The sequence below is a fragment of the Salvelinus fontinalis genome, chromosome 4 (genome assembly GCF_029448725.1).
Source record: "Salvelinus fontinalis isolate EN_2023a chromosome 4, ASM2944872v1, whole genome shotgun sequence".
In the NCBI taxonomy this organism is placed as follows: domain Eukaryota; kingdom Metazoa; phylum Chordata; class Actinopteri; order Salmoniformes; family Salmonidae; genus Salvelinus; species Salvelinus fontinalis.
Window position 1 is genome coordinate 16522053 of NC_074668.1, and position 13979 is coordinate 16536031.

Genomic DNA, 13979 nt, shown 5'->3' on the forward strand with positions numbered 1-13979 from the left:
CGACATGCCCCCATAATTGAATGTAGAACATATAAAGCACCCACAAGCTACCGCTGGCTTAATACACAATCATTGTGGGATGAACGAGTGAAGAATTTCCAGCCAAGGGTGTTCCGTTTAAAAATCATTCCTTCCTCCCTCGCCCTGCATGTGTATACTCGTCAGACATCATCAGAAGCGTCCACTTCATTTGAGTTTGGACCGTAACCATTGTCTCTTGCATGCTCTTCTTCTTCAAGGTTTTATGGCAGATTACAACGTATAAATATATTGCCGCCACCTACTGAATTGGCTGTTTATCAGCCTACTATTCTATATTATGAATTAATTACCTCAGTAGTGAAGGCCTAGACACGTCACAGAAATACACCTTCATCCATTGCAAGTCAAAATGTGATTGGTTCATTCCACTGCCACTCAAATTCTGCTATAATACAGTGGAATGGCAGAGGCCTTCTGTCCAGCTTCTGACGGCCTAGCCAATGGCTGGCTGAGCTAGCTAGGTTTTTCTACCCAGAGACCACCAAAGACACTCCTGATTGGATGTCCCTACCCAAACATTATCTAACCATAGACATTTAAAATTACAACTTGAATAGGGTAGGAATGCCCAAAGGATCCCTTATAGCAAGAACCTTTTAAATATAGCAACTGATGCAGCCAGCACACTGGACGCTCAGGCCGAGGAGTAGGGTTGCAACCTAGGGTACATCCTTGCATTCTGACCTCATACGGCAGTCAAGCACCCAAACTAACGATTCAAGTTAGCTAGCTACTTGCATACACAAATGAGAGAACACCCCACTTATTATTTTACTCGCTCTAGAATAGCTGGTTAGGCTATTTCCATGTTATCTAGAGCGTTAGTGACCAACTTCGCTGCTGGCAACAATTCAATTACGTTTTTTTGCAGACGTTTACTGACACCGGCCATATTCATCGGGTGTTGAGCGTTTGTAAATCCGTCAGTGATCTGCGCTCTGGCACATTCAGACGAGTGCTCTGAAAACGGAGTAGATCGCCAGATTGAATTTACATACGCACCCGTGGACATTTTCAGACATCATGCCCTTGGCTCGCTCATAATTGATTGATTTTTGGACATATTGTTTTGCCTAACAAGGGTTTTAGTTTAGTCACCAATGACAACTTCACATCGAACTGGCACTGCTGTAGTTACTTACAATGATATATTAAACGCTTTCATAGGTGGTGAGTAGCGCCTCTCAATAGATTATTTTAACGTCAACCCCAAACTATTTTGAGCAGCACGACACCTCATACATGTTGCTTCATCAATAACAATCTCAACCCGAAATTGAGATTTGATAGGCCACTCACTGGAAGAATGATATTATTGTCAAATACATTAATCACAGCAACGTGATGTATACTCTTTTCGCTCAGAATTCCGTGTACAAAAGATTTCAAGCAATACGATGTTTGAACTTTGTAACCCATCGCCGCTACTTGCTAGCGTTCAACAAGGGCGAATTCTTCACGCCGATTCTTTTGCAGAACGTCTCTTAAACGGAACGAAACGTGGCGGGACCTACCTGAATCTGTCCAATGGAAACTCTCCTTTTAGTTGCAAAACTGTTTGGATAAATGAGTACACCCCTGTTGTTTATCTGGTGCACACGTGTGGCCACCATAGACATTGTAACCATCACCACGCGCAAGACGGTAGAGGTAAGCCTACGACTAATTAGTTAATGTAGGAGTTAACTACAGTTACTAACGGAACTAACCTCGGTCATCGAACAATATTTAGCTCTCAAAAACGTTGCTACCAGGCTATTCTTGCTTCCATACAGTTTCACCACTATTGGGACTAGTCCAAGCCCATTTTCACTGCCAAGTTATCATAGTAATGTTTACTACATATTATTGCATTTGGGAGTTTAAACTTGTTCAGATCCACGAATATCCATCCACATTGTAGAATTCCCCTTGAAATGTTTTAGGCTAAATCCAGAGAGATTGATAGCTAGTACTTTTGTAGACTAACCTATCAGAAATATTGATGAGCGGGTTATCTCTTTTGACCTAGTCTATTTGATGTTTGACAAACGTATTAGTAAAATATTTAATGGTCATATATGTTTGTGCTCACTGCTCAGCCATCTACTCAAGCATGTTAGAGGAAAGGGTTGTAGAAATGGCCCTCCACCATTCTGACCCAGGTTCACTTTGAAGGTCAAATTTGGCAGAGAAGATTATTCCTTTTTGTGGGAACGTGAGGGTAGCAAGGATGTCTTGCTTTACGGATTTTGTATGCAGATATGGTATCATTTTGCTTCGTCCTATACCAATGTTGTTTAGGTCAGCGGATCTCAAAGTGGGGTCCGCGGTCGAGGTACTGTAGGACAGCTCTTCAGCTCTGCGGACAGCTCTTTTTATTTATATTAGAGAGAAAGATATATATTTTTTATATAAACCAAATTACATTATTTTTGGGGGGCCAGGCCTCCAGAGTGGCGTAGCGGTCTAAGTAAGTAAGTAAGTAGCATTGCAGTACTTGAGGCGTCATTACAGCCCCTGGTTCGATTCCAGACTGTGTCACAGTCGGCCGTGACTGGGAGACCCATGAGGCGGCGCACAATTGGCCCAGCGTCGTCCGGGTTATGGGGAGGGATTGGCTGGCCGCGATTTTCTTGTCCCATTGCGCTCTAGTGACTCCTTGTGGCGGGCCGGGCGCCTGCAAACTGACCCCAGTTGCCAGCAGTACAGTGTTTCCTTGGTGCGGCTGTCTTCCGGGTTAAGCGAGCAGGGTGTCAAGAAGCAGTGCGGCTTGGCAGGGTCGTGTTTTGGAGAATGCATGGCTTTCGACCTTCGCCTCTCCCGAGTCCGTATGGGAGTTGCAGTGATGGGACAAGTCTGTAACTACAAATTGGATATCACAAAATTGGGGAGGAAAAGGGGTTATAACATTTTATTAAACAAAAAATGTAACAAATTTTGGCCAAGGTGGAAGAATTTTAGAGGGTGTAATACAATACAACATATCATTATAAATCTACTATGTATGTTCTTAAACCATGGACAACATGGGCCTGGCATGCTCAAAGGGATACTGGGTATCCACAGTACTTTAGCTCACCAATTATACATTTTTCAACTAACTACTTATATTCCCCCCCAATTATTATTTTTTTTTTTACTTGGATGCACTGTAATCTAAGCTTTAAAACTGCAGTTCATCTCCATGGCAAAATGTGTAGAATTGCAGGATATTAGCTTTAAAGCTGCAACAACAAAAAATCTCTGCCCCATGATAATGTATAGAACTGCAGGAAAATTGCTTGAAAACTAAAATTCTCTCCTTTAAAATGTTTATTTCCAGAGCCCGAGACTTGGTTCATCCAGCCATGACTGCCAAAGTCATACATCTCCTTGTATGCTATTTGTTATCTAACTCAAGTTGTTCTGATTATGAGGGTTCTCTGATGAATTTGCTTTCACAAAAGGGGTCCCCGGCCCCAAAAAGTTTGAGAACCCCTGGTTTAGGCTATATGACTTGCCTGCCTGCCTGTCCCAGATACTAACTACCTTTAGCGCCTATTGATGAAGGTCCGGGGTACTTTTGTTAAGAGCTCCGACGCTCGATCTAACCGTGAACACGCATCACTTGCAGTAGGGTTTTGGAAACATTAGTAACGTATCTTCCATATCAGCGAGAAATCATTAAAAAAGGTGAAATTAGTACACCTTTCATAGGGTTAGTGTTCCCACACAGCCATATCTCCATGTTACAGCACGTGTTTACGGAAGACTAAGGAGGCCACCTGTGATAATTAGCCATCTAGCATTCTACGAACACCTGTGTAATGGAAGAAGGTTGCCAGAAATGTGTTTGAACTGAAAAATACTGTCAGCTGTAACTGATAAAGCCAGTTAAAACAGTGTCCAACAAGTTTATATTTTGTATTTGTGAAATTATTTTGATGTGATATGAAGACGGGTGAAAGTAGATGTAATTTTTTACCGGTATTGGACACCCAAGCATGCGCACTTTTTTTTTTAATATAGCCTAGGTGTAATCATAGAATTCCATATAGAATCCCTATTAATATCTTATGATCTCTGTGGGCCTGGTAGCCTAGGCCTAGTAAAGATTTATATTACTTTCAACATGCATTAACTTTTTAATGTGGCATAAGCACAACCAGTCATAATGTTTTCATCTGAAAGGCACTCCTGTAGACTAACCGCAAAATAATTCCAGCATTCAAACAGTGAACTGTGCACCTGCAGTTTGATGAATGTTGAGACATCTGTTACAAAACAACTACATGTATTGTAATAACATTCTGCAATTGTCACTAGGCCTACACTTGAAGCCTGAATTGATGCTTCCACAGTTGTCCACGCGTCCCTAAGTCACAGCCACTCATCTTTTCTTGGCACTTTGTGATAATTGTGATACGCTCATGTTTTACCGGTATGGCGTACCCTCACTATTTATTTTCCCGGGATGCCATATCGGCTTACTTCCACCCCTGTATGAAAGTAAAGGGCTTTATGTTTCTGGAATCATATCTCAACTCACGTTTAGATGGAGTATTTGGCTGTTTTGGCTGCCAGAGCCAGTCTACCTCTGAAAATAACATAAAAGGTCCTTGGATCTTAAGGAGTAATTCTTGGGGTTGTCCCTCCCCCTCCACATTTTATTCCCTCACTGCTGACCTTTCCTCCATGTGTCACAACGACAGATGTTAGCTGTGTTTGTATGAATGAAACCCACTCGGCTCTCTTGTCAGCTGCCAGAGTAAGTTTGTCACATAGTAGTAGTGAAGGAATAGCCTACTCACTAGCCTAGTCCCTAAAAACACTGCAAAAGTTTTCGCAACTGAAAAAAACAACCCATTTGGGTTGTTCATTTACAGGCTACCTTGTGCACTGCCATAACAGGCATGTTTCTTTGCCTGCTTGTAGTTTACATTCCTGTTTGTGTCTGGGCTTTCAGAGACTGTCCTTATGAGGTAGAAGTTGCCTCTAACCACAGATCTGGGATCAGATTACCTTACTGCCTGACTAAATATTAGCGGGGGATAAAGAAGACATCTAACCCTTGAACAGAGATTGGGGTCAACCTCCACATAATCTGTTCTCTCAGTGTAGTGTTGGGAAAGCATTCCCCCATCTTAGATTGTGCTGAAATCGTTTCTGTTAGAAAAAGATAAGATTAGCATTCCTGAAACATTATTTTCCTAATGTAATTAAGCTAATTGATTGCACCCAAATTGGCCATTTTAATTTAAGGGATTCATATAATCTACTATAAATATAGTACCGAACATCCGGTTTGAACCATAATTCTTCCTAACAATGAGTAAGATGAGGAATCCAATACAATTATCAAAAGCCACCCATGTACACCCCCACGCCAATCCCACACCAACAAAAAGTATACAATATCAGTTGTCTATGTCTGACAAGTAGTATGGAGCTGTGGCTTGGAGTAGGCCTATTGTGTTTTCATCCTTTGTAATGTATTACCTGTGATTCTGGTGATTTTGTTTTTTCCCCCTCTGTTCAGAGAAATTAGCCATTGAAGTCGCTTGCATTATTTACCATAAATGAGTGTGAAAGTACCAGGTTTTTCCCCACTAGACGCCACTGTTCCTGCTACTGCCACAAACTTGTATCAATTTGTCTGGACTCTTGTGTTTATTAAATGGATCAGAACATTTTCTTTGCAACTTTGGGTACAAAAGCAATAGCATTTGCTCATGATAAAATAAATTGTGTGGTCATCCTTACAATTCAAGCCAGTCCTCCATGAAAGCAATTCATAACAGGGGAAAAAATGACATCACCAGATTCAGGAGGAATACATTACATAGAATGAAAAAGCAATACTCCAAGCCGTAGCTCCATACTACTTATTAGACATAGGGAACTGATACTGTATACTGGTTGTTGAGGTGGGTTTGGTGTGGGGGGTCCGTGGGTGAATTTCGTTGGATTCCTCATGACCATTTTATTGGATTCCTCATGTGTTACTCAATGGTAGGAAGAAGTTTGGTCCAAAGCAGATGTTGGGTACTATATTTATTGAATATTATTTGAATCCAATAAATCAAAAGGGACAATTTGCGTGCAATCAATTATATTCATTTCTTTATCAAAAAAAAAAGTAAACAAATTGTTACAGAAACAATTTAAGAACAATTTGTGATGGAGGGTGTCATGGCTTGCTGAAATGACATTGAACGACTCTGAATAGATTTTATACAAGGTGTTTTGCTTCTATGGAAACGGATGCTTGTGCACTTTACTGAATTCCTTATGAGGCAGTCGCATAATTAATTTGAATCCATATTTATTTTCTAATGATAAAAGTTGGTACAGTCAGGAAATTGGGATCAGTATCATACATCTATTTTTATTTTGCAGTTTCAAGAGGATGTCTGAATGCTCCCACTTCTACTCTTGGGATTACTACTGATATTGTGGCTACTCTGGATGATTAAGGTCAAGCAGATGCTGGAGAAAGGGGGGGAAATAGCGACTGGCTGTGGAACCCCTGCAGCTGCAGCACAAGAGGAGATGCAAGCGGCCGATAGACCCACTGCGGCTGCACACACCCCTGCTCCACCCCCTGCTAAACACTCCACACCCATGGGTCTTGCAGCATCTACCTCAACAGATAGCGGGGACAACCGTTCCCTAACCCACATTGACCCCACTGTCGGTACCATGATACCCAGTGCAGGGGGTTCCCAGGCTCCTCAGGCCTCTTCAGAGGAAATGAAGCACACACAGCCGTCCCTTCCCTTTGTTGTCCCTCAGCCTCCCAGTAGAACGATCAGGCCCAAACTCATCTCAGGCCCAGAAGCTCGACGAGCGCGCCTCAAATTCATCCTGGGGGCATCGGAGGACAATTCTTCAGATGAAGATCTGCCTTTGAAACCCCCTACAGGTTTTGGTTCCTCTCAGGCAGCGGCCACCTCCTGCCTACGACAAACCGTATCAGCAACCTCAACCACCTTCTCCCCCCCACAGCAAGTTACATCAGTAACATCAACCCCTACCTCCCATGGCATGAGGTAGGCCATAGCATGTTGTGCAACTTCTTTTAAGTTAACTTCATTTTCATATTACACTGAACAATAATATGAACGCAACATGCAAAGTGTTTGTCCTGTGTTTCATGAGCTGAAATAAAAGATCCCAGAAAAAGCTAATTTCTCCCAAATTTTGTGCACAAATTTGTGTACATCTCTGTTAGAGTATTTCTCCTTTGCCAAGATAATCCATCCACCTGACAGGTGGGGCATATCAAGAAGCTGATTAAATAGCATGATCATTACACAGGTCCACCTTGTGCTGGGGACAATAAAAGGCCACTCTAAAATGTGCAGTTTTGTCACATAATACAATGACACAAATGTCTCAAGTTGAGGGAGCATGCAACACCTGTCAGGTGGATGGATTTTCTTGGCAAAGGAGAAATGCTCACTAACATGAGCTCATGAAATGTGACCAACACTTTACATCTTGCGTTTATTTTTGTTCAGTATAGAATAAACAGGTTTAGACATCTTTGTTTTCTCTACTCCGATGACATTGGAATTGTATTTAATTCAGAACGTGTTGATAGTGAATGCAAGTGCCTGCTCCATCAACCCAGTGTTAAGAATCAATGAATCATTCAGCAGATTAGCTCGTGACTAGTGAGGTGAGGCTGCCTGTCAGTGCAGTAGTCTCTGGGTATCAGCAGAGTGCGCTGTTGTCCAAAAGGCGAGACCAATTGTTAGAATGAAAGGCAAACTTGCCAGCCACATTGTGGTATTATTGCTGCCCCATGCTGTATCCACACAACCAGCTGCCTATGATCACCTGACCACAGCATGCATGCTGACAGTAACTTGTGTTATTGTCGCATGCCTCACCTCTGCACTTTTAATGGAACAAGTGTCGTTGACTTTGAGAACCAGGGTCTGAGTCCCAGGAGGGCATACAACAACATATTGTATGTGTGCTTGACAAATGTTTCTACGTCCCTTGGAAGTTCTCTGCAAATACATTTGACTTGCTGTATGTAGCCTTTAGGCATAGAGCACAAGGTGCTATTGTTGATCTTTTTTTGGTGACATCACAATGGATATCTCAGGTAGTTGGTCAGCTGAGCATATCTAAGTCTACTTGACACAGGTTCAGTTGGCTTTGACTGCCACAGTCCACTCTAAGCCAAGTTTTTAAAAGCTTGTTTGTACTCTTGAGCCACATGTGCAGGAATCCCCATGGAGGTGAAACTGAGAGGGGAGAGATAAGATAGCTTTCCATGTGTTTTCAGCGATTCTAGTTATTCCACGTTGTGAAGTAGCATAGGCCTATGAGTAGCACTGACTGACATGATGCCACTGTGTATGCCTACACATAACACCTACCAATTATGTTTTGACAATTTCAGTCAGTTTGCTACATGGAAGGATTAGCCTCCCACGTTTTTGTTTACAATATTGGGTCAATGTTGGGTCATGGGTCAATATGCTAGAAGGTTACCATAAGCTATAGGTTGGTGGTTCATGAAGGGACAAGTTAGTTGTATTTAACTTTAATGAGAACTTGATACATCCACTCTGTGTGTGTGAACGTGTTTTTGTATGCGTGTGTGTGTAAGAGAAGATTGTCAAACACGTCTACACCAGATCTGGGTTCAAATACTATTTAGGGTATTTCAATTACTTTCAATTTGTTTTATTTTTAGTAGTAAATTGGAATGTATTTGGAAATACGCAAATACACTGACTCAAATACACTACCATGTATTAGAAAATATTAAAAAACAGTAGGCTAATTTTAGGAAATTATTGGAAAATGCTTTCAAATACCTACAATAGAGGTAGTTCAATTGAGGGCATGCTTAACTGAATGAACAGCAGAGACATAATGCAAGCATTAATATTTATTAAAATAGTTTAGAGATTGGAACCAACAGACTGCCAAATAGTTAGTCCGGATATCTATTTGGCTAACTATTTAACTATCTGCATGGACACTTTTTGCCCCAACCCTTTAACTCATCACATACACTGCTGCTACTGTTTACTATCTGGCACTTAATTCCTAGTTGTATATACATGTCTACCTCAATTACCTCGTACTCCTGCACATCCACTCGGTATTGGTACCCCTTGGATATACACTACCGGTCAAAAGTTTTAGAACACCTACTCATTCAAGGATTTTTCTTTATTTTTACTATTTTCTACGTATAATAATAGGGAAGACATCAAAACTATGAAATACCACATATGGAATCATGTAGTAACCAAAAAAGAGTTAAACAATTCAAAATATATTTGAGATTCTTCAATTAGCCACCCTTTGCCTTGATGACAGCTTTGCACACTCTTGGCATTCTCTCAACCAGCTTTGCCTGGAATGCTTTTCCCACAGTCTTGAAGGAGTTCTCGCATACGATGAGCACTTGTTGGCTGCGGTCCGACTCATCCCAAACCATCTCAATTTGGTTGAGGTCAGGGGATTGTGGAGGCCAGGTCATCTGATGCAGCACTCCATCACTCTCCTTCTTGGTAAAATAGCCCTTACATGGAGGTGTGTTGGGTCATTGTTTTGTTGAAAAACAAATGATAGTCCCACTAGGCCCAAACCAGATGGGATTGCGTATCGCTGCAGAATGGTGTGGTAGAATGGTGTGGTAGCTGGTTAAGTGTGCCTTGAATTCTAAATAAGTCACAGACGGTGTCACCTCAAAGCACTCCCACACCATAACACCACCTTCTCCACGCTTCACGGTGGAAAATACACATGCAGAGATCATCCGTTCACCCACACATCTCACAAAGACACGGAGGTTGGAACCAAAAATCGCCAATTTGGACTCCAGACCAAAGGACAGATTTCCACCGGTCTAATGTCCATTGCTCGTTTTTCTTGACCCAAGCCAGTCTTTTTTTATTGGTGTCATTTAGTAGTGGTTTCTTTGCATCAATTTGACCATGAAAGCCTGCTTCACGCAGTCTCTAATTGAACAGTTGATGTTGAGATGTGTCTGTTACTTGACCTCTGTGATGCATTTATTTAGGCTGCAATTTCTGAGGCTGGTAACTCTATTGAACTTATCCACTGCAGCAGAAGTAACTCTGGGTCTTCCATTCCTGTGGCGGTCCTCATGAGAGCCAGTTTCATCATAGCACTTGATGGTTTTTGCGACTGCACTTGAAGAAACTTTCAATGTTCCGTATTGAATGATATTCATGTCTTAAAGTAATGAGGTACTGTCGTTTCTCTATGCTTATTTGAGTTGTTCTTGCCATAATATGGACTTGGTATTTTTACCAAATAGGGCTATCTTCTGTATACCACTCTACCTTGTCACAAAACAACTGATTGGCTCAAACGCATTAAGGAGGAAAGAAATTCCACAAATTAACTTTTAACAAGGCACACCTGTTAATTGAAATGCTTTCCAGGTGACTACCTCATGAAGCTGGTTGAGAGAATGCCAAGAGTGTGCAAAGCTGTCATCAAGGCAAAGGGTGGCTACTTTGAAGAATCTTAAATATAATATATTTTGATCTCAAATATTTTGATTAGTTTAACACTTTTTTTGGTTACTACATAATTCTATATATGTCATTTCATAGTTTTGATGTCTACACTATTATTTTACAAATCAGAAAATAGTACAAATAAAGAAAAACCCTTGAATCAGTAGGTGTTCTAAAACTTTTGACCGGTAGTGTACCCAATATATACAAAGATTGTGTATCTATTATTACTTTTATCATTGTGTTTTACTTTTCAATTATTTCTGTATTTTCTTTCTCTCTGCATTGTTGGGAAAACCTGTAAGTAAGCATTTCACTTTTAGTCCACACGTTGTTTACGAAGCACGTGGCAAATAAAATGTTTTTTTGTTGACATAATAGGGCAACTATATGTGATTATTATACAGCTATACTAATCACGATCATTCACATTGTCTGCATAATTAGAATCTAACATTAATTTTCATGAGACAAAGTCCACTTGATCGAAGGTTATTGCTCTAGTATCCTATGGTGCCACTGATGCCAATGACATATTGCCACCAACTGGTCTGGTGTACCATCCTAACGTGTCAGTGCCTTTATATTCACACAGCTTCTAAGGACATACATAAGCTTTACATACCAAATGTCATTGCCCCATGTGCATCTGTTCAGTTCTAGTAGCCAGTTGTTGCCCATGGTGGAATCATCTAACCCGCTGGCTCCTGAAATCCCATGAGCACCCGAGTCTAGAAGCAGTTTAGCTAACGTCAAACATTTGCATTTCACTAGCCAGCTGAACTGTAAAACAAGAAAACATCTGATGTCTCAAACACTATCTAGCAAGCACTCCTCTGCAATAATGTTATTGGGATGCGGGAATGTTACATTCGCCTTTTAATTGTAAGTTAACTGTGTCATTGAATGTTGTGGTCACTACTGGTTTCCGATTCAAGGCGAGAGAATCTCATGTTTCTCACGGACTCGAAGTGACGTCACGCACCCACGAAACCTCAACCAATCACTCAATGGATATTAATGACTTTGCCTCAGGGAATCCTACTAGGTCGAAAATATATATTCAACCCAGTGTTGTAGTACTTGAGACCAGGTATTGAGTGACTTGGTCTTGTCTCGGTGTCTGATACATTTGTACTCGGTCTCGGACAGTGAGGACTTGTAATTTCTTCACGAGACTAGCGGAGTAAAAAACGAATCAGCTGCTTCCATTCAGTCGGTGTATAAAACAGCTTCGCCAGGCCGAATATATACACTTCTTTCTTGAATCATTATATTAACAGACATGTTTGCGCAGTGGCGAACCTATAGGCCTTCAGTGTGTGACAGGTTTGTGATTCTGAAAGGACAGCAACCGTAATACCAGGGAACTCAGGAGAGTGCACTTTTTGTAAAACACAAAGGGTAAGTGGTGAAGTGGAGGGTATACAAAGGTATAAATCATACCCCCCCCCCCCCCAGTGTGAATTGCGTATTCTCACTTCTACATCCCTACTGATGCGTATCAAAGTAGTGGAGGTATACGATTTATCAATTATGTAGTACAATAGTTAAATCATGCAAAGTAGCCTACACAATCGCAAAGCACGTGAAATATATTCACCTGTGCGTTGCGCACACAGCCTAGTTTCAGCGGAATATCATCTGCAGGCAGAAAGAGGAAACGGTTTTGGCATGGAGCAGCTCACAGAAGAATGACATCGGTAGCCGGTAGAGTAGGAAAGACGTTTCAAGTTATATCTACCAGTAAATTATAACTAAGGCAACAATGGGTATGAAAAAGTTTAGTCTGAAGTGTTGGTTAGTAGGCTATTTGTGATGCGTAATTGTCATCATGTGCTGTTTGCATCAGGGCGTAGACATGGATGGGGTGGACAGATGCCAACCCACTGGGGAGCCAGGCCCAGACAGGCCCACCCAATCAGATAGTCATTTAAGCATTGTTGTGGACTTAGACCATCAAGTTTTGTTACTGAAAAATGATCTTTAAAAAAACAGGAAAATGTACGCTTTTTCACTCAGGATGCCTTTCTGTCACAGGGCGGTCCGTTTGTCAACTTTTTGGCACAATTAGAGTAGGCACCACTACACCACTAGATTATTGACCTGCTGAAAGGTGAGTTTGTGTCCCACTGTCTATTGCAAAGCAGACAACCAGGTTTTCCTTGTAGGATTTTGCCTGTGCTTATAGCTGTATTCCATTTATTTTTATCCTAGAAATATTCACTAGTCCTTTCCAATGACAAGCATACCTATAACATGATGCAGCCACCACTATGCTTGAAAATATGAAGAGTGGTACTCAGTGATTTGTTGTGTTGGATTTGCCCCAAACATAATACTTTGTATCCAGTACAAAAAGTAAGTTTCTTTGCCACATTTTTTACAACAGGATTCATGTTTTGGAATATTTTTATTCTGTACAGGCTTCCTTTTCATTCTGTAATTTAGGCTAGGATTGTGAAGTATCTACAAAGTTCTTGATCCATCCTCAGTTGTCTCATAACAACCATTTAAAAATAAATCTAACTGTTATAAATTCACCGTTGGCCTCGTGCTGAAATCCCTGAGCACTTTCCTTCCTCTCCAGCAATTGAGTTAGGAAGGATGCCTGTATCTTTGTATTGATACACCATCCAAAGCGTAATTAATAACTTCACCATGCTCAAAGGTATTTTCAGTGTCTGCTTGTTTTATTTTTACACATCTACCAATAGGTGCCCTTCTTTGCTAAGCATTGAAAAACCTCCCTGGTCTTTGTGGTTGAAATTCACAACTCAATTTGAGGGAACATACAGATAATTGTTTGTGTGGGGTAGAGATGGGGTAGTCATTAAAAAATCATGTTAACCACTATTATTGAACACAGAATGAGTCCATGCAACTTAATGCTCATTTTTACTACTGAACTTATTTTGGCTTGCCATAACAAATGGTTTGAATACTGCAGTAAACCGTTGGGTGGCGCGTGCAGAGATTGACAGGGAGGCTTTAGTCCGCAAAAACAACTTTACTAAGACAGAAAATAAATATATCAACAAAATAACTTAGGTTTTGCTCGGTATTTCTTAAGAGACTGGTGTGCCATCGTGCTACTTTTATTTAGCCTCCACGGCTGGTTGGCACCTTTCTCTAATTACTTCCACTTAGCTGTCCGTGTCGAGGTGCCCAGCTCTCGTATTCCCAGCAGAGGGAGCCAATGTCGCCTCACGTACCTCCCCTCTATTACCATCCCCCGGGTAGACCTCCTGGGATACCACAATACGTATTGACTCAAGACATTTCAGCTTAATTTATTAATTAGTAAACAATAATACAAACAAAATTCCACTTTGACATTATGGGGTATTGTGTATAGATCAATGACACAATCTCAATTGACTCAATTTTAAATTCAGGCTGTAACGTAACAGAATGAGGAAAAGTAAAGGGTTGTGAATACTTTCTGAAAGC

At 41.1% G+C, this 13979-nt stretch overlaps 1 protein-coding gene across 2 annotated transcripts in view; it reads left to right on the plus strand.

Moving 5' to 3' along the window:
* The first annotated feature begins 895 nt into the window (after nt 1–895).
* LOC129853175 (acetyl-CoA carboxylase 2-like) overlaps nt 896–13979 on the plus strand; it is a 67393-nt gene continuing 54309 nt past the window's right edge. For both annotated transcript variants that reach the window (XM_055918924.1, XM_055918925.1), the window contains exons 1-2: nt 896–1692; nt 6403–7055. In XM_055918924.1, the coding sequence (XP_055774899.1) occupies nt 6421–7055 (635 nt within the window). In that variant the 5' untranslated portion in view covers nt 896–1692; nt 6403–6420. The remainder of the gene's footprint in view (nt 1693–6402; nt 7056–13979) is intronic.